The 25,447-nt window shown below is 45.8% G+C and overlaps 1 protein-coding gene across 1 annotated transcript; it reads right to left on the reverse strand.

Annotated features, from left to right (window-relative positions):
- Positions 1-260: 260 nt before the first annotated feature.
- Positions 261-19,461, reverse strand: rnf38 (ring finger protein 38). The gene is made up of 13 exons (XM_029156510.3): positions 19,302-19,461; positions 17,614-18,309; positions 9,672-9,733; positions 4,994-5,196; positions 4,534-4,906; positions 4,283-4,444; positions 3,844-4,014; positions 3,539-3,715; positions 3,336-3,439; positions 3,131-3,215; positions 2,726-2,847; positions 2,529-2,628; positions 261-2,153 (listed from the first exon to the last, which is right to left on the reverse strand). The coding sequence occupies exons 2-13, from the start codon at positions 18,221-18,223 to the stop codon at positions 2,091-2,093; spliced, it is 2,232 nt and encodes a 743-aa protein (XP_029012343.1). The 5' UTR covers positions 18,224-18,309; positions 19,302-19,461; the 3' UTR covers positions 261-2,090.
- Between the last annotated feature and the right edge of the window lie 5,986 nt (positions 19,462-25,447).

Consider the following 25,447-nt stretch of genomic DNA (forward strand, 5'->3'; position numbering starts at 1 on the left):
CTAAGACCAACACAGGAACAGTAAATGCTAATTCGTCTTGGTTTGATTCTGTGTGTCAAAGAATTTGAACATTTATATGCTTTGAATTTAAACCAGACCTTTTAAATCAAAATCATTTCTGAAGCACCACTTTAAAATTTGATTTGAAAAATGTAAGATTTTCCCATAAAGATAAGGTTGGAAGTAGAATTACACTGCCACCAAGTGGTCGCCCCTCAAACTGTAAGGATCTTGTAAAGAATAACTTGATAACGCAACACTTAGAAGATGTTATACATTTATTACTTGACCAGCTTTTGAAATCCAAAAGATGGGGTAAAGGATTAAAAAAAATCATTGCACTACTTAATAAAGGTATTACTAGTAATAACTCTCATACAAAATGTACAAATGTTTGTTAAAAATTTCATTATCATCATAACAGGCCTTCAAATGATTTTGGTTACAGATATAATACATAATAAAACCACACTCTTGCGTGATAGTTTCATGGCATTTAAAGGAAAAAAAAAATAGACGACCCAACGACTTGCATGGAAAAGGTTAGCGACATGAACGAGTGAGCACAAATCAAACAGGCGGCACCATATCCTGAAAAGACATAAATAGTGGGACTGAGGTAATTGCTAGTGTACCAAGCAAAAAAGAAAAAACAAACTGTCCAACACAAATAAACACTCCTAAGACAAAAAATAGATGCATACATTCACAGGTAGAACATCAACGAAACAATGGCCAAATAATTTCCCTTCGTTCCCATGATTTATTCCATAAATCTGCACTGTAGCTGTAGAAGGTGACTGCTCTTCCTGGACACAAATACAATTGGTTTGCATTTAGACAAATGCACTGCTTTAAAGTGGTGACACAAGTTTTCCCCAGAAAATAAATCTTTATCAAATGCATGTCAGATATCAGACCAGCAGGCGTGAATCCGACGCCGCTTGGGAGTGAGGTGAACATCAAGAGATTACGCTGCGACATCCAGGCATAGGTTTTACAGAGATTTATTCTAATAAGCATGAAACCGAAACGGACGTGTGAGTATACAAAGCATCTACAGGTAACAAGTGGTTGAAGTGGAAAACATGTTCGTTTAATGTTTGCGTTTCATCACATACACCCACTGCAAAGTGTGACGGTCCTAAATCTACACATTAAAGTGCCAGAGCCACCATTTGGTGAAACAGAGTAGACTTAGCTGTGACCTTATCTGCCTCAAAACATTGTTCCCTGTCAGTAATGGAGAAAATGTTACATGTATATCTGTAAACACTTACAGAAAAGTGTTTTAGTACCAGAACGGACACAAACCTGTTTTCAAAGGCCTTATGTCGTGACAAACATTAGTGAATATGTTGAAATCAAGATAAATGCCTCATTACACTAAAATACTGCTTAATTACTAATTAACCTTAAGGCCATGACCCTTTAGCCATTTCAGAACAATGCAGGTGGGCAAACATGAAATAACACGAGAACTGTAGAACGTGGTACTGAAATGGGGCAATAAAAATATGGTGGGTGGTGTAACTGGACCCAAACTTCTGAATCGGAAGTTACCTCCAGTGACTTTACTCTGAAGCAGAGTGGAAACACACACACACACACACACACACACACACACACACACACACACACACACACACACACACACACACACACACACACACACACACACACACACACACACACACACACACACACACACACACACACACACACACACACACACACACACACACACACACACACACACACACACACACACACACACACACACACACACACGAAAACACATTCAGAAAATATAATCGACTGTTCAAGCTAACTTGTAATGAATCTTCCATGTGAGTCAGGATGAATATGACCAGAACAACAACAATGAAGCTCTTTGGAATGCCAAATTTCTCTGGGTGTATTAGGAAAACTCCAACTTCTACACCCTAAAATGCTGTCCCAGTAATCACGTGGGAGGACGTGTGAGTGAAGGAAGAGAGTGAGTGGACGTTCACACGTCTGTGTATCCAAAGGGGATTCGGATGGAGCTGGGGATTGTGGTCGTTTGGTGGTGAGGCGGAGGTCAGAGGTCACTCAGAGTCCCGCTGCACCTCAGAGGCATCAGCTCGACATATAGGACAGGTCCGGTTAGCCTGAAACAAAAGAAAAATACAGAAATGAACATTTAAAACATATTAGGAAGATGGGCCGATATTAAATACATAATTATGTTAACCCATGTTCTATTTATGGACGGTGAACTAGCATGTTACTAGCTTACACATATAAAATCAGATGTTTTATATGGACCCAAGTAACCAGGTTAATGGATCCATACATGGACAGAGAGAGTAATCTGATTTGTCCTCTACCTCTGACTTATTAAAGCCACGTAGTTCACACATATTGACACTTGTAGTCAACTAATTACGCATTAACAGGACAGAGTAGCTGACATTCTCCTGGAGACATTTAAATGGGAGACATCTCAATTCCCTAAATATAAACAGAACAGTGTGCACACTCACCTTGAGCCATTTGTCTACACACTTGGTGTGAAATTCGTGATTACAGGGTAGAACCCGTAGGAGTTGGCGCGCCTCAAAGTCACACATGCATATCACACACCTGTAACATAAAGGGTGGTATCATTTAATATCATATTAAACATGGTAACCATCCTTACTAAACACACACTCATTGCTGAATGAGAAACGATACTCACAGTGTTTGTTCAGACTGGTGGTTGTTGGGGTTGAACCTGTACGACGGAAGCTGCTCTATATCTGCCTTGGTCAGACCTCGGGGCTTGGCCTCTCCTAGACGCTCAGCGAGGTTTAACAAGGCCTGTAGGAAAACAAAAGACATTATAGGTAAGTAAATAAAATATGAATATTATAAAATAAGATAAAATATTAAATATTAAATAAGATAATATGAAAAAAATGTTAGTAAAATTGCAGCGGTTCTATGCTCTCCGCTCCATGCCAAGTCTTTATAAGAACAATTGCCATTTATTGTTTTGAATCTGTTAAGGACTGACTGAATGTAGAGGTACCAAGAGATTTGTCTGTTTCATTTCAGTTTAAAAAGTTCAAAAAAAAAGTCTCCTGCATATTTTCTTCCCTACCTCATAATTCTCCACCTCTCCATCATCCACATCCAGCTCTAAACTGGTAGTGGGGGCTACATTTGGAGGAACTGGAAGCATGGACCTGTGGTGCAGCAATCACGACAGAGAAGACACATTTAGATCATTGTGAACATAGGGGCTGGGTTACAGTATTTAATCTGAATGGATCCAATGCATTTCTGAGTAAAGGACAATCCCTTACAGGAAGTAAGGCAGGAAGCTGGGGTGGTATGGTGCTGGAGGAACGGCCTGCTGAGAGCGGTAACGTCGACTTGTGAATCGACGAGGCATAAAGTGAGGATAGGGCTGTGGGAAGGAAAAAGAACAATTTACTTCAAATGATTTAAACATAACCACAGATTGTATCATCATACAAAGAAAGGGCCCTTTAACTGGTGCACTCACCACTGTAAAGAGCTCCTGTGACAGAGGGTCATGGTGTGAAAGGAACTGGAGGGGCGTGGAAGGCGGGAGCGTGGAGGGGGGCTGGTGGTGGTGGTGATGGTGGGTGTAGCTGAAACCTCCACCCACTGACAACTGCTCCCCTAAAAGCTCCACCTCATTTTCGATCCTCTGTAACGGCTATGGAGAATAATGAAGTGTTTTAGTGAGCTTAGAATTGCTTTAACTGACTAAATGTCATCAGACACATGAAGTTTGTTGCTTCAAAAAATGAGTGTGCTCCTAAATATTTGAAGGCATTCACTCACCGATCGGGGCTGTTGTGTTTGAAACGGCAGAAACTGTCCAGGCGTCGGGAGTTGGGTCGGTCGGTGAGAGAGGTGGTGCGGGAGAGGAAGCAGGAACTGGGGGTTACTGGACAGCAGTGAGGGGAAACTGAAGGGCACCGGCAGATGTTGCATTGAACACATCTGTAGCATCTGGGAAGAGGTGGATGGGAAAGACGCAAAAGACCAGGTTAATGGCATGTTTTTTCATGGTGGTAATTGCTTGACGTTACCAGAAGGTGGCGGCAGAGATTGGCATCACTAACAAGCCCGTCCAAACACAATAACGTTCTGTAGGTCACTGATACTTTTAACCACTGCCCCTAAACCACTTTCCTTTCACTCTGGTTGAGCTAGAGGAGCGTGTACAGCACAAAATGTACCTCTCTGTTAATAGACCTAATAATTACACAGCACTCACCGGGTGGTAGTGTCCGGCGCTGAAGACCATGCTGCATGCGGGGACCTGCTGTTGTGACGAACAAGTAGGCGGAAGGTGCTGACCGCTGCACAACGGCGCTGTGAGGCCGTGAGGAGGGACCGGGGTCACCGTGTACGAGACTGGTACACTACCTTGCTGCAGCTGGAGAGAAATAATCGTACACAAACGACAGATAAACAAACAACCGCGCAAAACAGGCGGCGTTTCCTGGTGAGCATAACCAGACTAACCTGTTCATGCAGGTCCATGACCATGGCCCCTTGCTGCTGTTGTGATGCATGATGCTGCTGCTGCTGCTGCTGGTGGTGGTGGTGGTGAGCAGCTGGATGCAGTAGCCGTGGCGACAGGGTGGGCGGGTGGAAAGCCCTGGGCTCCTCCGGACCGGCTCCCGTGCCGCCGGCTGTGGGGGGCTGGGTGTAGGCGCTGGGAGTGTGTGTTGGGTACGTCTGGTGGGTGGAATGATGGGGGACGTGTTGGTAGTTTTCATCCTGGAGCTCTGACGGCGGCAGGTGAGGTATGGGGCCTTGGGTGGAGAGGTGGTGATGGGAGGGCAAGTGACGGGCAGGTCTGGAGAGGCGGCCGCGCTGACGCCTTACTGGCGGGCTGAAGGGGTAAAGAAGGAAGAGAAACGTCAGCTTTGTATCGGCGTTGCAGTAGAAGTGAGTTTTAGGAAGCAGGAGGGTAAATTACCTGCGTCTGTGCCGCGCAGGAGTCAGACATCGCTCCTGGTGGTAGTGTGTGTGGGAGTGAGGCTGCCTCCGACTTGGGGGTCCTGACTCCCAGGGCCGGATAGGGGGAGAGGGGGTGGATGGCGGGGGTGCAGATGAGGTTAGCTGCTCCAACACTGACTGACTGGACAGCCTTTGGCGTTTTGGACTGGGGCTTTCCTCACTCTGTAGGGAGCAGCGGGGAAACGGAGGAGGAAACACAAAGAGAAAGGGGGGGACGTAGAAGAGAGGGCATTGTGGTTAGCGACCCATAGCACTCCTATCAAATTAATCAATTTCACCATGCTTTGCAGCCTCCTTGGCCCACGACCCACACTGCTACATGGACACTAGCCTCCTTTGTGACACATGGCATTTCCTGTATGATGCTGTGTGTGCGTACGTACAGGCGTGTGCGTGTGAAAGCATAGAGCATATTACACCACTAGCACTGTGAGGCCCTCAGGGTTCAAAGTCACTTCCTCTTGGAAGGGAGAAATGCAAACGCAACAACAGGGCGTGTGTGCGAGTCATATACACACACACACACACACACACACACAAACACACCCTCCAGTGATCCGCTCAACAAGCAGAGTCCGAACACTGTGACACATCAATAACAGTGTCATGGCTGACGATGGAGTCACTCAGGTTTGGACTGACTAACGCGCTATCGTACACTCTCGTTTCAGTCCTATCAACTCATCTGTGAGTCATTCCACTTACAGTCAAGGAGTCACTCTTTCTCTTAGCAGTTGGTGAGGCAAGACCACACACACACATGGTTGTGTGTCAGCTCTTAGTCACTCTCCCTTATGCTCTGAAGAACATAAAAGTTGCTTACGAGACACCTCGCGCACAAACACACACACTGCCCTCCCTTTCTTCTTACTCGATCACTGCTTCCACCTCCCCTCTTCGTGGGAGAGACACGTTAAAGTGTGATAAAAATGACTCAGGGGCTGTGACTTTTAACACACACACACACACACACACACACACACACACACACACACACACACACACACACACACACACACACACACACACACACACACACACACACACACACACACACACACACACACACAGAGCAACCTTGAGAGCAGTGTGATAGCTAACAGGAAACAGCTGGAGAGCAGCCTGCCGAAACACGCACACACATGCAGTTATGGAAACGCCTGCAGACATGAGCAAATTCACAATCACACATGGGCAGCTGCCACTGTTTGCGTTCTACAGCCCATAAAGAACAAAACTTCTGAAGCTCCTGAGAGGGAAGTTGCCGTTCCCACAATCCCAAATTTTAACTGTGGGGGGGCAAACACACCGCACAGCAACGGCGCTGCTCAATCATGTCGCGGGACGCGAGCTGGACCTGAGCAGCGTGTAGGAAACAAACAATAGCAATGACTTCACCGAGTCCGGAGCGGAGTGGGATACGCGATAGCGCAGGGCTGCTAGAAGGAGGAGCGGAGCGAGTGCGGCGGAGAGGGAGGAAGCGAAGAGGGGGCACCGCTCGGTGCAGCCCGAGGGTGCACCAGACCCTAAATGACAGAACAAATTTGGGTCGTGGCGAGGGGCCGCCTTCCTCGATGCCGAGTGTGTCTGTCTGTATTTTTATAAGCCGTGTAAATTACCATGGCTGAACATTCGAGCCCAAGGCAACTGGTGCAGCAGCAGCGAGCCTCTCCCGAGCCCTTGAAAGCTGGAGCGCATCCGTCTGTGCCCCGTCTAATGCTCAAAATGCCATTCTGCTGTCCAATAGAATTTCTGCTAACTCTCATTGACATGCAAAGAGCGGGTCCGCTGTTCTTTAAGTAGGTAAACACTCAGAACAGAACCAATTTGTTGAGAAGATCCTGGTTTTAGGTTTCTTAGATTTATTTGACAATCTTTCACCTTTTTTCTGCTGATTGAATAATTCAAGGTTTTCGTTGACTGTTTTAATTTATGTATGAGTCTAAATTAAACTGCTGACTACTATTTAATGTTTGAATCCTTTATTTATCCTATATTCGTGTTTTGGCAAAATGTGTGCAGAGAAAGCAAATGAGGGGCTTGTTAAAAGCTAAAGCGACTACTGGAAACGCTCCTTGACTAATTGAAGTAAAACCCTATGGTGAAGAACACGTACAGCTTCAGTGATGGTAGTAGTAGTAAACAACAACATGGGAAGGACACAATCTATGCCCCCATTTCCACACAGTTGGACTGAAGGGCATTGAGAATCCACCCCCACACCGCCAAACCTCACTATTCACGTCAACCACAGACAACCCCCTCTCCCCTGACCTGACACCCCACAACCTCCTACCAGCCCAGTCCCAACTCTAAAACCCCAGGGACATCTACTGTGCCCATTTTCATATCTGAGCCAGCCTTTTCCATCCCAAGACACCCCCCCCCCTCTCAAAAACAGCCATCCCCCTCCCTGCGTTTCCCTTCCATCAGATAAGCTAGCCCCTCTATGGTCTCCTCTTCCTTTCGCTCCCTCCCCCCTTTTTTCCTCCGTCTGTCCTGTCCGAGACCCTGGCCTGAAATCCAAGGGGATGAGACACGAAGTTCCTAGATAGGGGACACACACACACACCCACTCAAAAGACACACACACACACACACACACTCGACACATGCAGACTATTGCCCCATTAGTATGAAAGTTTGATGGGCCTGTCTACCCACGTTAGTGGGAGGGGAGCAGTGCCAGACAAAAGGATGGCTGTGCTTGTGTGTGCGTGTTCATAGCGTGGCCTTATGTTCCATTATAGCGCTTCTTAGGGACACATACACACAACACGCATGCATACGTTCACCCAGTCCGATCACCTCGCCACTAATGCCAGAAAGAAATTTGGAAAAACAAAGAAAGAACTGAACACACTCATTCGTAATGATGGCGTTCAGGAGCATTTATGCTCGATCTGCTGCGTTGAACGGTTGATGTCTCAACAGGAACACTGCTCTGTTACATTCACAGACCCTGCCCAGACTCTAGTCACATGCAAAAGCACCAACAACACAGCCTCCTTCATGTCTTCCTGCATGCTGCCCCTAATGTTATCTCAAGGTGAACTGGCACTGCTGCAGGTCACACAATCAAGTGTAACCAAAGCCGAACACTCGTCCTCGTCAGTGTCTCATAACTAGAGAAGCAGGATTTTTAGCTTCTTTAATGAACCTGATGAGTGGGTATCCACCTGCAAATATTGTGGTTCGCAGTTGTTTCGTTGACTTGTTTAACCCAGCCCGCCGTGTGTGTTGTTGACAACAGCATCGCTGAATTATCGCGCATTTGTACACGCCAGAATGTCTTTTCTCCGCTGCCAATGCCTGCAGTGTCAGACATGTTAGACAGGCAAAACAGCCCAAATTAAACAGAGGATGTGAATGGGAGACTCGATAAGGGAACGCACACACCGGGGTGAACAGATATCCTGAAGCTCGGGCAGAGACACACCCTACCATGCTCTACTTCACTGAGCCCACAGACATGCACTCGAAGTAACACACACAAATTAACTGTTCAGCTCCCATCATGGTTTAGCGATCACTGCTGGAAACCGACGACATCACAGAAGCCCCCTCCACACACGGGCACGCGCCCCTCAGAGTTTAACCAGCCTGGGCTTTTCACTCCCAGCATTCATGCCCTGGAAATACATTTTGCTGAGCAAATATGGTCATTTGCTTTTACAGATTCATTAATATTTGCAGACATGCTTCCACTAACACTCAAACATTTCTCCCTCCCCCCGCTAATTTTCTTTCCATCAACAAGATTTCAAAGCTCATTTTGTTTCCTCTGTCACTGTTCCTCCCTTCCTTCCCCTCCCTCCCCCCTTCTCTCGCTCCAACCAAGTCCCACAGCTGGAGGTGAAATCATTAGCAATACCCCCTCCCTGTTTTTGGCCTCGCCTCCCACCCTCCCTTCCCTCTCTCCCTTCAAGCTTTCTGCAACACCTTCCTCAGCATCCTGTCTCCTCTCTTCTCCTTCAGGTTTTTTCACTTCATCTGCCTGCTTCTAAAACAGCCCTTCGCCTGTAATGACGCTCAATTGTACTTCATTTACTGAAGTATGTTAAAATACTCTGGTAGGTTATGAAAAACACTTATATGAACGCAGGTTTGCCACACTGCCATCATCGGTACCATAATATTATAGCTAATGTTTTAGATGCAGATACGTATCATTCAGTGATGAAGTTTCCAGTCTGTTCATCAGACATTATTGCTTAAACTCACAGCTCCTACCTTGTCCTTCCAACCAAATAAAAAGCAAATACCGACACACATTCGTGTAAAAACAGCTGCCCATCAGCAACATGCTTAAACAACAAACAAGCTCACGTCTGTGTTTTTGCCTGTGAATAATCCACAAAGCATCCAAATAGGTCAAATTTGAGTTAATAGAGTTCACGACCACAGCAGCACCACCAACAAACCTAATTCCAGCCATATTTACCAGCTACACCGGGTCCTATTCTCTTAACACGCCGAGGGAAGATGAGATTGACACAGCACATACACAATGACGAACCGATTCTGCCTGGTTGCGTTTGGGCTCTAAATGGTATTTAATGTGGAGTGAAAGGGCAGCATGATCTCAATCACAGCAGTGTGAAACTTCTTATTAAAAAAAAAAAAAAAAAACTTACCTTCTCACTCTCTTCACCATACGCATGGTCCGGGTGGCAGTGGTGGGCCCCACTAGACGCTCCTACAGAGAAAAGGAGCAGAAGAGGTCACACAGTGAGACACAAACTATCAACTACAACTGAATCTGATGCCCAAACTATGATGAGCAAAGTCATTTGTTTTAACACAGCCACACTGGCCCTTGTAATGGATCATTGCCAACTAGTAATACAGTATAATGTATCTAGTATAAACACACACGCCTCGGGTTGGTGTCAGCATGACAGAAAACCGTCCTCCGTCCCTGACAACCATAAGGTCTGATCCAAACCTTGTTATGTGCGTGAGACTCCTAGTTGAGTTATTCTCCTGCGTCGAGCACCACTCTGCACGACAATATACAAAACATGTTAATGCCTTTTGTTTGCGATTGATAGCGCCAATACACCCAAGCATTGTGGAGAGCCCCCTGTTTATCTGCATTGAGTGCATTTAATCCCTTTGTTGTTATTGTTCTCATGCTACTCGGATTTAACACACAACTGCAAAAACACAGTGGCAACATGTTTGTGACAAGGGGCGGCTGACCGTGTTTAAGTCACTTGTGTGACTTAAACACATATGGCGCGCTCGTGTCTCCGATCACAGGGGGTAGATGTAGGTGAACGCGCGCACGTGCATGCGTGCGCACACACACACACAAACGCACAAAACAAACAGAGTAATCCTGGATTAGAAAAGCTTTCTGATGATACCGCCGCTTGCATCACGGCTAAGACTTTTACGCTTTTGTTTTTCCACAATCCTTTCATCTTTTTATTGTCTTCTCTATTTATTCTGGCTTTTGTTTGTCCCTTTGTCATGGGCACGTCTTTAGCTGGGGACGTCCTCGCCGCAGATGGTGGCAGTGGTACACACTGCAAGGGTAACCGCTCCCAAGGGCACTCCAGACAAGGCTACCTTTATGCTAGAGATGAAGGAAGCTAACCAAGAAGGGGATAGATGCAAAACAGGCTTGAAGAAAGAGCATTTTCACCTCTTGGTTGTTTGTTTGTGGGATTTTTCCAGCTCACAGCCTCTCTTTGTTGTCAATCATAGCTTGTCTTCAAAGAAAAGAGGGGAGAGAGAAGGAGAAAGAGGCAGACTGAGTGAGGTTTTCACAATTGAATTCCTCAGTCCCTAAAAAAGCCTTTCCTCTCATACTCCAATCCCCAGAGCAGGCAAGATAAATGGATTGAAAAAGGTTGAGGTAAGTAAAGCTTATATTAGTGTGGACCAGCTAAAAGGCTGTTTTCACAGAGATGATTTGGGATGGAGTACTGGTGAGTACTGCATGGCGCGTCTGTCCGAAACACATTCACAGATCACAATGGGCAAAAATCCAGCTCCCTCCTTGAATATGGTCTCACTTGCGCATTGTCAGAGTCTGGTGTATTGAGTCAGAGACGAGTCATTCAGCCCGAGTTACTCCACAGAGCACAATGCAAACGCTACAGACAGGCCTAAAACGTTTCGATGACATCATGATCAATGTTGGACTAAAAGACTGCAACAATGTTGTTTGAAAGATTGGGCCTCACGAAAAGATCACTATTAAAATTTCACCATACATACTCTCCCCTCAAATCTAGAACATTTTAAGAAATTTACTTTCCAACTTTTTAAACTAATTTCATCCCAACATGGATCTAGATCAAGTTAAATATATCCTCATGTACAACTTTATGTGTGCAAACCAAGTGTGACAGGCATAACCACATAGCACAGGGCCCCCTTGAGTCGCCTTCCTCCTCGCTGGACCGGGGTCCGGTTCAAAATGTGCCGTTTGTACAGTCTCAGTGCAATTCTGTGGCAAGCAGATGAGAAGCATAAGCCGGTCTTTGAGGCAGCAGCACAGCTCGGGACGCAGACACAGCGCATCAGAGCATCATAGCAGTGAGACTTGAACACAAGAGGGAAAGCCGTGTTGTGTGTATGAACATGCTGGGACTAATGCCTCAGTAGAACGAGAAAGAAATTATAAATGATGACCAAGTAAAGCACTGGGCATTTGTGAGGATACACTGCAGAGCAGGAAGGAGCAGAGCGGACCCATCGAAGTGTCGTGCCGACGCTACCTGCGTTATGTAGCTTTAAACACCGTAGTCACATGTGATAAGCAATCAGATACTGGCATTGTATTCTATTTCCAAGTCCAAAGACACCTACACATGGGCTTAGGAAAATTGCCACTGATTAGATTTGTCTAAAATAAATTAATTAAACGTAATGCCACAGTCCCTGATGTTCTATTGGAAGCATGCAACAGCCCATAGTAATAAACAGGATATCTTGGGAACAGGGTGAGAGACAAGATGGGTGTAACAGTGATGGGTGGTGAGGATGAAGGAGGCAGGAGCAGAGCAGGGTGGATGTGCAGAAGAGGAGGAGGAGGAAAATGCACATGAAAGGGGGAAAGTGCTAAGGGGGAAAGGGAAAATGGGAAAGAGTGGAGGAATAAACAGAAGGAAGATGACTGGAGGGAGAGAGGGCGGGTAGAGGGTGAGGGAGCAGTAGGAGAGGGGGAGCAGGATGGGGGTTGTGGCTTCCCCTCTTGACTGCTATTGATTTTCTGTAAGCCTCAGAGTGCATCAGCTATTTCTATCCATTTCCTCCACCTCTCCCTCTCTTTCTCACCCCCCCCACCCTCCACAACACACACACACACACACACACACACACACACACACACACACACACACACACACACACACACACACACACACACACACACACACACACACACACACACACACACACACACACACACACACACACACACACACACACACACACACACACACAGCTCCCTCCTTGCACTCAGCTCAAACACCCTCCTCACACATCCTCCTCCTCCTCCTCACACTCTCCATCACTTCATCACCAGCCCTCCCTGCCACCAATCTATTTCCCTATCTGCCGGCCTGTCTCTCTCCCATATATTCCTGCTGCTTTATCTCACAGCATTCACATTTCCTTGCTTTCCCTATCGCACCATCTCCATCCATGATCTCCACCACCCCGCCTTTCCAAGCCTCTACATTAAACTACCGCTTTCTTTTGTGTCAAAACACAACAGGACAAAAAAAAAATCGAGTGAACAAAAGGGGCGTTTGGATAGATAAGATGATGGATAAGGGGCAGGCTTGGTTAACAAACCACTGGCTTAACAGGGGCGAATAGGAAAATGGACAGGAGCCTTGTGGACTGTTGTAGAACTTGTTTCAATTTACATATAAAAAGTGAAGAAACGCACAAACAGACCTCACGTTACTCCTGCTCCTGAACACATGTCACAGCGCACTTCGCACCATACTGCAAAGCAGAGTCGAGTAACAAGCTGGCATATGGGCTTAAAATAGGTGGGCATGCAGCGCCTGCCCAGCCATTACCTGCCTAACACCGCTCTGCACAGACCTGATCTCCACTGAGCCAATATAGACAACATGAATAATTCTACTGCCCTCCCAAGTCCTGGTCCTCCAACTATGTAATGTTCTCTGTCCTCATTGTGTTCCACATTGTCTTCGCCTCTGTTTTCATCACTGCCACAATTCTGACCTGCAGTAGAGAATCGCTGAAAAAATTATGACCAAAAACATATTTGAATTAAAAAAAAATAAAAAAAAACTAGTAGTTCACAGCTTCCTTAAAATGTTTATACTGGTTCATATTTAATCAAGATCTATAGATTTCCCGGTGCTACCGAACCTGTTTGTACGTAAAGTGCTTCCTACAGTGACGTGGTCTGTATGTAAGCTCATGTTCTGAACAGTCCTGTTCCCACTCCTAGGCATCAAGCAAACAAGGTGTGCACACATGCAGTGGGGGTACATTAATACACACTCCAGAGTTAACCACTCCTTCACTGACCTTATTCCTTCCTGGTCTCAGACTCGTGTGTGCGTTGCTGTTTTTTTAACATTCAATTATAATACTGCACTGTTCTGATTGGTTGTATGATACTAAAAGCGTAGATTTAAATTAAGTAAATGCCACGCAAACAAGCAGTAAAGCCTTTGGATGCCAAGGTAGAAAGGTGACTGCAGAAACCTCAACTTAAATAGGACACACAGTGAAAGGTTATATGAAGCTGAAGTCTCCACCTGCACAGACCTTACTGCTCAATGAGGCTAAACTGGCTTTGTTTGCTCACAAACACTGTGACAGTGCTCCAGTATGAATGCGTTGACAGACTAGAAGTAGATTATGTTCAAAATGTGATTTGGAAACAAAACTATGTTAATTCACAGAACGTGAGAACACATTCGGCTACGGCGCCAATCAGGATGCACAAAGACTGGTTGATCAAAGTTACTTCTCGTTGCGTAACACAACTGAAGCGGAAAACGATGTGGAAAGACTGGGTTTGTGTTGAAATGACGCGCGGAAGCTGAAGATACAACCTGTTCCGACACAAAACTGTAAGTGAAACACAGGAGCCGGAAGAAATGCGTGCATCCTCCTGTGTCCAGTGGAACCACCCATTCATCTAGTGGACACTCCTAGTTACAGGAACAGGAATGAGCGAATATGTAAATAAGCCTCCGCTCTCTATTTAACATACCAAACACTCATTCATATCTTCCCTCACTTACACACACCTTTACTTAACCTGACTCTTATCTTCACTGCCAGCCAATCATTTTCACGTCTGTATTTCAAGTCACAGCATTCACACCTCTTCCCAGGTTGCAAACACTTTTGCTGCATGTAAGGCTTGCGTCTTTGTGCTTTGACAATTAAAATACAAATGCCATCCTGCTTCTGTTCCATAGTCTGCTCTATCCAATGAAATCGGTTTCCACATCCTTTTTGTCATTTCACCTGTCCCTCTGTTCCCATCCTCATCCTCCCTTTGCACCTGGCCTTCCAAAACCTCACACACTGCAGTCTCTCTGCTTCAACTGCCTTAATTACCTAATGAATCCCACAAAATCTTTTGAAATAGGCTTCTTTTTCTCAGTTTCTGCACTCCACCTAACCTTCCTCTTTCCTTTCTTTTTGTAATCTTTGGCTTTCTTGTTCCAAGCCTATCTGAAAAGTACATCTTTTTTTTCAAATTACATGAAAGCCCACCTCACAACTTTAGATATGATTTCAATACACCGCTCTCTACCTTTGGATCTTGTCCTGCTGACTGAACTAGGCTCATCAGTTAGTTACGTGGACCAGGGAACCTTGGCCACTTGGTCAATTCCAGTCAAAGTGTTTACCTTCTAACCAGAAAGGTTGCCTGGGCAACAAGACAAAGGAAAGCAAAAAAAAAAAAAAAGCGTGCATGTTTTCATGTCTTGTGCAGACAGAAGTATGGAGAGGATGAGTGGAGTGGAGGGGTAAAGATATAGTGGCAGAAGCGTCATCCCCTCTGCTGCTTTGGGCAATCCATTAAAACGATCCTTCCATTAACCAAATGTGAGGGAGGAGGCCAGAGAAAATGGAACAGAGGGGTACAGAAAGGGTTGACTGATCCAGAGGGAAGGGAGACATTAATGTGACTTGGAGAGGACAGACTGTTATAGAGGTGGGTCAGAATCAGGATAGGATATCAACTACTACAGAGGATGTGTGTGTTTCTATGTTTTTTTTCTTTCTACTTGGCCCATTTTGGCAGCGGTTTTAAGCATTTTGGGTCCCACTTCTGCTCGAGTACTTCTACATTTGCACCTCTATTCACCTTTGTGGACATGAGCTTTGGGGAGGTTTTGTACCGTACAGCCCAAATTCATTTCCCAACACGATAGACAAGAGTCATGTCTCAAGAACAAAATGACACAATAAGAAAAAGAAGGAAATAAAAAAATTCTGATAACTAAAACACTATAAATTTGGCATGAAAGAACAAGGCACAAAAGGGGGAAAGGGGGGCAAAAGAGTTAGAATAGGCTACAAGAAGAAGAAAGAAGGGGAGGGAATGAAGAGTACAGGATATCATTAGCTTTCATGCTCTACGCAGGTGACTAGCATGGGAAGAATAGACTAAGCATTTCAGCTTCTCTCTATTTCTTCTAACAAGCTGGAGCCATTCTGGGAATGGAAAGAGGTTCTAATAAAAGATGTGTAGAACTGGATTGGGAAAGATCCAGCAAACCAGCTGCTTTCCCTTGTGAGCAGAGAATATTCAACTTTTAATTAGTAGCGAGCCATCTTTAAGCTGAATCAACAATGTAAATGGCTCTTGAACATAAAAGTAATTGCTTTTTTCCTTTAGTAAAGCAAATGCTTTACTATCACGGCTACTCAAAGAAACAATCTCAAAACAAACCCGTTTTTTAGCTAGCTAGTTACAGTTACGCATCGGTCTTGAAAGTAGTTCTCAAAATAAGGGAGTATAGGTTGAATTTCATGTCCATGCCTTCGCTATGTAGGTCGAAATACATTTGGATGGAAATACAATACAGTCATTATGGCCATTGATCTGTCCTATCTGACATGCCATGCCAAGCTGCTGTCACAGAGCTTGGGTCAAAGGTCAGGCAAGACCACTCAACTCTGTGGCGACGCAGATCGACTTGGCAAACTCACCTGTACTTTTGATTTTCTGGCTTTTAAATCCTTTAACTCGGTTAACAATAACAGGAACTAAGTTACAGAAAAACAAAAGCAGACGCAAAACAGGACATGAAGCACACAGATCACCCAACAGTCTATAAGCTGGGAATCCTACAATAGTTTGTTTTTTTTGTAAGTGTTCTGTTTTGTTCTACCTCTCCCAAACAGGTAATTCCAGTCACCAAACATGAAAAGAACACGAGTCTGGTTCTGTTGGCAAGCGAAGCAAGGAGTAAACTTTTCTATCTGCTTGATTTCCCCTAATTTCGCCATGTAGCTGAATCATGTGGGACTGAATCTCTCTGTTCCAAGGTGGGGCATAGGTCAAACACGAGTTTCTCAGTAGCACGGACAACTTTGTTGGTCACTTAAGTTTCTGAAAATATACTACTAACATGCATAAACAACTTAAGTACTCTCTTCTAGACAGAACAAACCATTATGTACCTACAAGACGTTTTATTGAGACAACTGCCCAACAAGCACTTTCCCAACCTGAGAAGCCTGTTAGGTGTGTGCTGAATGTGAAACTCTACCTGTGCTGTTTCTCTGCGGTGTGGTTCACTGCGCTGCATTCACTATGCAAGAGTGCCCTCGCATGTATTCTACACCCATCGCCAGTCCACGGGCACAAGTTCTGTTCTGCAGTAGTTGCGAGTTGAGAAACCCTGCTATGTTAGAACACACTGTTGTCTAGTATCACACACACTGTACCCGATTCTGTGTAATATGGCACATCCTATTTGGTCATTTAGCCAAGTCTCTTCACTACGATACTTTGTGGTTTAACGTGCACATTAGAATAAACAGCATAATCTACCCACTGAGCAGCACAAGACTGTACTCAGAACACGAGCTTCACTTATGGGGGAGCCTCGAAAGCAAGAATTGACCTAGCGCGGTTTGGACAAGGACTAGGCTGCACAAACCAGCGGGCTTGTTACCTAGCTACGCCAACATTTATATAGTTAACTAAAAGTAAACATGCCGCAGCACCTCTAGAAACGCAGTGGGGCTAACTCTGAACAGCAGCTGAGGACGCTGGAGGCGAGCATTGCCCACACAGCAGACTGCTCTTCATTCACAGGCTGTATGTGCAATGCATTCGCACTGCAGTTTCGTGGCAAGCCCGTGAAACGCCTCGTCTAATTAGAATAGAACTAATGCGTTCACACATGCACAGCCACTTTTGTCCTACCGAGCCCCGGGCACCCACTCCGCCTCTCGATGCGCCTCCCAGAACCTCCCCACGGGTATCAAACACCTCCACTTCTAACACTTGCGCTGGGTGCGTGTGGAACGAGAAAAGTCCAGTGACCACCGCATATGACTGTCGAGCGTGCGCTATCGCGTGCGCGCGGGCACATTTACCTGCCGCCGGGATGCGGTGCGCTCCGGGGACCGCGGGCAGCCTATGGATGCCGGGAGGGACGTTGCTTCCGGGCGCTCGCTGCTGAATCTCCGCGTGGTTGCCGTGAGCTCCGAGAGGTGCGCAGCCGGCACCGTGCTGCTGCTGCTGCTGCTGTGTATGCAGCTGCTGCTGCTGCTGCTGCTGCTGGTGGTGGTAATGGTTGGTTCCCATAACTGCGCCTCCAGTAATCCCATTACCGTTCCCCCCACCGTAGTGCTGGTAATATCCAGATCGAGAACGCGATCGAGTCCTTGGGGGCTCCATGGCCTCCGTGGCCATTTGGTGCGAGTGGAGGGGATGGAGAGAGGAGGACGCGGCCGGGGACTGCGGCGGAGAGCCGTCGGCGGATCCGGGTCGTACAAAGTCCCTATCGCCGCTCGGGCTGTAACTATAGCCCCCGAGTCGTCTGCCCCCCTGCGCGCCCCCGTACTCTGTGCGCTCTGCCGACTCCGCCGCCCCCGCCTCGTCGAATAAATCAGCCCCTTTAGGGACAGGCTCCGGGGTGGAGGGCAGCCGGGGGCAAACTCTGGGCTCCTGAGTCGTTGGCTGTCCAGCGGCTGCGATTGGCATTTCCTTTCGGGGGATTTCCTCGGTTTCTTTTTTTTTTCTTCCTGCGTTTCCCTCTGGTTTCCTCTCACAGAAGTAGCTCTTAGACACTGAAAAAGACGCAGGATTGAAGAGTGGGCGAGGGTTAAACTGGGGGGGGGGGGGGGGGGGGGGGGGGGCTACGAATCAAAACCAATCACCGCATAAAAAGTGCGCAGAGCACGTTCGGATTAACCGGCGTTGTCCGTTTTGGCACACGCGTGTGTCACAACTTCGAGTTACCCACTTCCCCAAGTTTGTCCGAGTAACGCAGCGCTGCCACGCACAGTACGTGTCCCCAGACGGGTTCAGCGACCGCACGACGTTTTCCGCCCAAGACGCGATCGATGTGGCGCGTCTACTTCGTTGCTCCTCCGGTGCGGCGACGTCAAATTCTGTGGCTCGCTGGCGACCCGAAGTGCCCGAGAGCCGAGCCCCGAGTGCGGCAGCGGTTCGCTAGCTCGGAGGAGGCTAACGCTGGGGGGGGGGGGGGGGTGACAAGCTAACGCTTAATGCGCAGAGCACGCTGAATAAAACGGCTTGTTTCGCCTAGTGCGGCCCCGAAACAAGCACGCGGCCAAACTCGGCCGCTGGGCCGCGAACCGTGACCCCCGACGAACCGAGTTCAGCGTAACTTTGTCCACTTTAACGCACATTTCAACTTGTTTAATCGGGGCTGCGTAACGCCGTTCGCTAGCTTGCCGAGCCGCACCAACCCCTCCTCCTCCGCCGACCAACACAGAGAAAAATCCCATCGCCAGCCACCCACGCCTCGGATCCCTTTAAAATGCTTGGTTAACAGTAACAAACCGAAAAAGGCGTTGAGTTAAAACTTATCCGAGTTGATTTCATTGAGTTGGGATGAGCCGGCAACGTTTACCCAGTTAGAAAAGGTCGAGCAGGAAAGCGCAGATAGACATATAAAAAGTGATCAACCTAAAATTACAAAGAAAGAACCACGGCCGAAATTAACGCGATCTTAACAAATGACCCCGCCTCTGAGTCAACCGCTGAATCCCGGTCTGAATTCGCTGCCAGGAGTAGTTTTAAAAGAGCAACTTACCTTCGATGTGCGCTCCTCGACCGTACTTCTGACTCGGATCTGTCGATAATATTGTGAGCCCTGCGTGAGAGTGGATATGAATGTGTGTATGCGCCCAGTGTTCGCTTGGTGTCAGCGTGAAATGTGACAGACCGTCAAGACGGATTTTGCCAGGCTCGGCCAATCGATACTAGAGAACAGGCGGCGTTTGTAGGTTCCCTAGTTCTTTTATCATGCACGTTTCGCGTACCTTCACAAAGACCACCAAAACACGACACTCGGGCGAAAAGTGCCACATTTGGCTGGTGTTTTTACTCAGACCGCAATAATATTGCGAGTTCACGTGCAATACGACTTGGTTCGGGGTCTGCAATCGATTGGCCAGACCTGTTAAATCAGAAGCTGAGAGGCAGGCTAAAAGGGGATTTAAATTATTTATTTACAAATACCAAGCCTACCCATTGCAGCTGTTTGCTTCAGGGCCGAAACTTCGCTTTAAAAATAACTAGTTTCAGTTTTTAATAAAGTTACATAGGTTACAAATTTATAGTAAGTAGAAAAGAAGACACAATTAAAAAAAATTAGAAAAAGCACAACATTTCTTTTAATAAAATGCCCATGCACTTATTTAAGTAACTGAAGGAGTGCTAAGTCACGCTACTCACTCACACTATAAACATGTCCATGTCTTTCCATCTTACAGTAACCAATTAAGCTCCTTACTTTAATTGTGCAATGTACAAAGGCATTGTTTGGTTGATGGTATTTTTAAGCATATAATGACGCTAAGGGATCCTAGCGTGGTTTTGAGTTCACATTTAGAGTCCTATGTATCCTGAATATGGCCTTATAAAAAGACAACAACAATTTTTGTATAAAAAACATGTGCAGTAATGATATGCTTTTTATGCGTGTGGGTGTGTTAGATAGTGTGATGGATGGCATGTGATGGGATACATGTATATGATCTCTGTTTCCCTTCTGTCACACACACACACACAAACACACACACACACACACACACACACACACACACACACACACACACACACACACACACACACACACACACACACAAACACACATACACACGCACACACACACACACACACACACCTTAAGCTGTCCTGGTCCATCTAACATCCCATATCCTCCTCTCTTGGTCTCAATTTCTCGTTACACACACACTCCACCCTGGCCCATCAATGCCACTCCTAATACACCAAACAGACACACACACACACACACACACACACACACACGCACACACACACATACACACACACACACACACACACACACACACACACACACACACACACACACACACACACACACACACACACACATTCTCTCCTCATTACACTCCCTTTCCCTACTTTGATGATATGCAAATATCCCTCCCACCCTCCTTCCTCCACTCCTCTGTTCTCTCTCTCTCACAAGCACAAGCAGTAGTCGTCCTCTTGCTCCATCTCTCTCTCTCTCTCTCTCTCTCTTTTACAGACGCACACACACACACAGGCTAATGTGCTGTGGCAGCGTCCACAGACAGGCGGGGAGGATCAATTTTTCACCCAGTGTGCTACCGATATTCATAAGATAAGGCCACAGATGAAGGAGAGGATAGAAAGGTGGGGGAAGGAAGGAGAGAGACAGAGATGAGAATAAGGCAAATGGCGAGTGGGTGTAAGTGAGGGGAGGGAGTTAAAAGAAAGGGTGTCCAGGAAAAAAAGGGTTAGTGGGAAGCCCAGGGACAGGAAAGAGGAAGAAGACTAGGGAGCACCTATAGGGCGAGTGAGCACGGGTGAGTACAGAGGGTGGAGAATTCTCATGGGTGTGTGGGAGGGTGGAGGCAGGATGAGTAAGTGGGTTAGGGGTGGTAGCAAAGGGGGATGGGGTGTAGAGAGGGCTCTGGGGGATGGGGTTGGGAACGGATAGGGTGGTAAGAGAAAGCGAGTGATGGTGTGCCTATTGGGGGGGGTTTGGGGGGTGGGTATTTTGCTGACATGGTCTCCTATTGGTTTGTTCAAACGCTGGGGGAGGGGCAGCCTAAAACCATACTCTCACCAGCTGTAGGGAAGAGCAGGGAAACAAGAGAGAGAGAGAGAGAGAGAGAGAGAGAGAGAGAGAGTGGAGGAAGGGGGGCAGATGTGTGTTTTAATGCTGATATTCTGGTCTAATTAGATTCCTGTCTAAGTGGCGGAATGAATGGGGCTGATCAGATAGAAATAGACTCGGAAGACACAGAGAAACAGAGAGCAGGCTTTGTTGGAGTTGGAGAATCCTGTTTTTATTGCACAGAAGGCTTTCTTGATCTATAATTCAATTTTATTTGAGACAGAGAGGTGCAAATTGCTAACACTACATCCTTTGCAGCCAAACTTACAGTGTGTCTTCTGCTGAGCGGAATTTTAGATGAAACAGCAACGCATTACTGAATAAGTGATGTTGTTCTGAAGATTATATTTGACAAAAATAAAGAAATGATCAGTGGGTGAAGTGTTAGTTGAGGTTCTACAAACAGACCCACATATGGCCAAGCATATGTGAGTGAAGCCCATATAAAAAGTAAACAAAACTCGCTTTAAACATATTCTTTATTAAAAAGAACATGAAATAGAAAGCATGAAGCAGCAGCACAGAGGAGAAATACCATTCCAGCACACACGAGGAGGCAGATTGAGAGCCATGTGTTCGTGGAGCCCAGTTGAACCCGGCCTGTTAAACCAGTCCACTGCCTGTGACAGACTGACAGGCAGCGAAATAGTCTGTATGTGTGTCTGAAGAGAACAAGAAAGAACGAGCGGTGGGGCAAAGAAGCAGATTAGCCAGTGCAGAGACACAGAAAAAATTACAGTCAGACAATTACAGTCAAGTAAGAAACGCATAGAAACGTAGAGCGAAACGCATTGAGAAAGAGGGGGATGCATACTGTATACATGGAGAATAAGTGAGAGAGAGGGAGTGGAGGAAGCCAGGCTTTTTGTGGCTTAGCCAGACTGGAGCGGTGGGACTTGGCTGGCTGTGGACTCTTGGCTTCACTATTAAAGCAAGGGAGGAAAAAAAATCACAGTCAAAAAATGAAAAGGGCAAAAGAGCTATGCCAAGAATGTGCAGGCAAGAAGCAACACATTAGGTCCTTTCCTTCTGCCTGCCTCTCTGTTTTCCCAAGCAGATCTAAACAATAGGTGGGACTAGCCTAGAGATCCGAATGCTATGCACTCCGAACCTGCCGTGCCCAACTCAGTGACTGAAAGCAACTTAGCAAGTTTAAAAGTGTGTATAATGAGCATATCATCCCCTTAATCTGCTGCCTTGCTGTATTGTTTCCCTTAAGTAGCTTAAGGTGGGTAAAATGATCTTATTCCACACAGTGTAACTGTATCGTTCCATATCAGAGTGTTCCAAATCTTTATTCAAACTAAAAGATGTTAAGAATAGGGAAAATGTTCAACTGAATAAAGGCACATTTTGTGGTTGCGTCATTAAATCAGATGAAGATGTTTTTCGATGTCTTGTGCCTCATTTTATACAAAGTCTCTCTCTAAACCAAACAATCCCTACTAGAATCAAATTCTGTGGGCCTGAACACAAGAATGATTTTATTAAAGAATCAGTATGTTTAGATCATTTGTGGGTCAATTGTGAGACATGCTTACAAATACAATGCTAACATGCTGATATTTAGTTTGCGTAGAGCTTTTATTGTCTGAGAAATACATTAGACTAAAATGATGTGTTATTATGAAATTATTTTGGAAGTTAGCTATTATAACCTTTGGTCCTGTCTTGTTAGAGGCCTCATATGTTAAGAAACAAAGAATTTGACATGATTCAACCTTTTCCCAATGTCGGGGCAAGAGAAACTGCAAGCCATCCTGTGGTAAAGTTCCAATAAAACCTCTTGTGGATGAAAAGCAACACCAACAGGATTCATCATTTGCAAAACCATGAATATTTGAACAAAATCTCATGGAAAACCATAACATTGCTGAGCTATTTTGGTCTGAACCAAAATGGGCCATACTTATTTGCAAGAACGCTGTATTTGAGCTGTAATAGTAAGTAGCTGAGACACCATATAAATGAATAAAACACAAAAGTGCAAGTACTACTTTAAGGGATCAAGTACACTTTAAAACTCCTTGATTCTAATTAAACAGATAAAAATCAAAGGTCTCACTTTCTTTCTAATAATTACTTTTGGCATCGATGCTATTACATTTACATTTTGTCTCTCACCAAACACTTTTATTCAAAGCTTTTTGCTGTACAAAAGAAATAACAAGCAAAAGTCAAGGAAGGGCTGGAGAAAAAAAGGATTTCATTTTTTGTGAGACGTGAGTGACAGATTGCTGAACCTTGAAAATAAACAAACTGATTGTATTGTGCATCACCCTACAGGTTCAAGGTTTGGTATTTGCAGCATTTTGTTTATGTTATTGTATTCAGTGGCATTTAAAGGATAATCATTGCGTAACATCCGAAGAGAACCAATATATGTACAAATAAAAAAAAACATCCCTCCACTGGTTTATGCGAACACCACACAAAACAAACAACAGAACATCCCATAATGCCATCTGACTGACCCAGCCACTCACAACTCCTAATCATGTAGTAATGGTTGCCATGTCATAATCATATCACCGCATAGAGTCATGAGGGGACTTATGGGCTTTACCAGATTAATGGTGAAAAACAAGGACTTATTTTTGTGACTTTTCCATCCACTGATACCCTGAGTAGAGGATTAGAGCATTTAGATCGTCTGACTCCAGAATGGCCATCACGGAGGGGGATATTTGTGGAAAAACACACCCCAGTAATGGCTCACCACACCACGGTGCACAACATACCAAAATATCCATTCAGCTGTGCCAAAGCAACACCAGAATAGCTTTGTAATAGCAAAGGGTGGGAGAGTTATTTCTTTTGAGAACGGATTAAACTGTTTCGCTCTTCTTTATGTCAACTCAAAAGTAGAGGGGACGTAAAAACAAATCTTTTTCATCAACAGTTGGAAAATGATCCTCTGTTAGGTATCACGGAGCAAAGCTCCCTGTTTTCCTTCGGTTATCTTCATCTGTCAAACGTTTGAAATGCTGTTTGATTTTAGTTGCCATATGTCTCATACGGCAAGGCTGATTGTGTGTACGCAGCTGAGATGCAACCCCACAGCCATGTCATATTCTGGGCTTGGAGGAGAAAGGAGGATGCCAAGAACTGAAACGTGATGACGAGTGGGTGTGTGAGAGTGAGTGGTGAAAAAGGATTCCTTCCAAAGGCTCCTTTTTTCCCCTGTGTGTGTGTCTGCGGATGAGTGTGCATTCATGTGTGCACACATGTGATCAAGAGTGCATTTATGTGTGGGAAGAAGGAATCCTTCCAGCCGTTTTTTTTTTCTTCATGAGCCTCTTTCCGTGTCCCCCCAGCACACAGATCCCAAAGCCGCCATCAGAGGGTTTGGCCTCTGCAAGTTCCATCCCATCAGGGAAGATAGCGGAGAGTAGCCAGTGTTTCTGTCCTCCAAGCTCTGCCTGTTTCCACTGCTTACTGAAAGTTACTGTAAATCCTGCTCTCTCTCTCACACACACACACACACACACACACACACACACACACACACACACACACACACACACACACACACACACACACACACACACACACACAGACACACACACACACACACACGCACACACACGCACAGCTCGCCACATCTCTCCATCCATGTGTGTGTGTTGTATCTCATATAACTTGGCAGAATGGAGTCATGCATATGAGCGTGCCAGTGCAGGAATGTGTGTGTGTGCGTGTGTGTGCGCGCGTGTTAAGAGTTTTGGCAGTTTTCTCAACACAGTCTTACCAAAAGATCTACTGGGAAATGTGGTTTTAACGCCCCCTCGCTTCTCTCCGCGTTTCCTTTCTCTCTCTGTTTCACAATTACACTGCCTCTGTTTCTCCACAGCCCCCTCCCTTATTCTTTTCAATTTTCATTCCATTCCCTTTGTGTCCGCTCCATTTTTTTCACACTCAACCTGTGGAAATCCTGCCGTCCTCTTCTCGCCACCCCAATAACGCAAACCTCTGCTCTTTTTTCTTTTCTTTTTTTTTTTGGCATACATTCATTATGTGCTTTTTATAAGAATCCCAACACCGTC

Source organism: Betta splendens, chromosome 1 (genome assembly GCF_900634795.4).
Source record: "Betta splendens chromosome 1, fBetSpl5.4, whole genome shotgun sequence".
Taxonomy (NCBI): domain Eukaryota; kingdom Metazoa; phylum Chordata; class Actinopteri; order Anabantiformes; family Osphronemidae; genus Betta; species Betta splendens.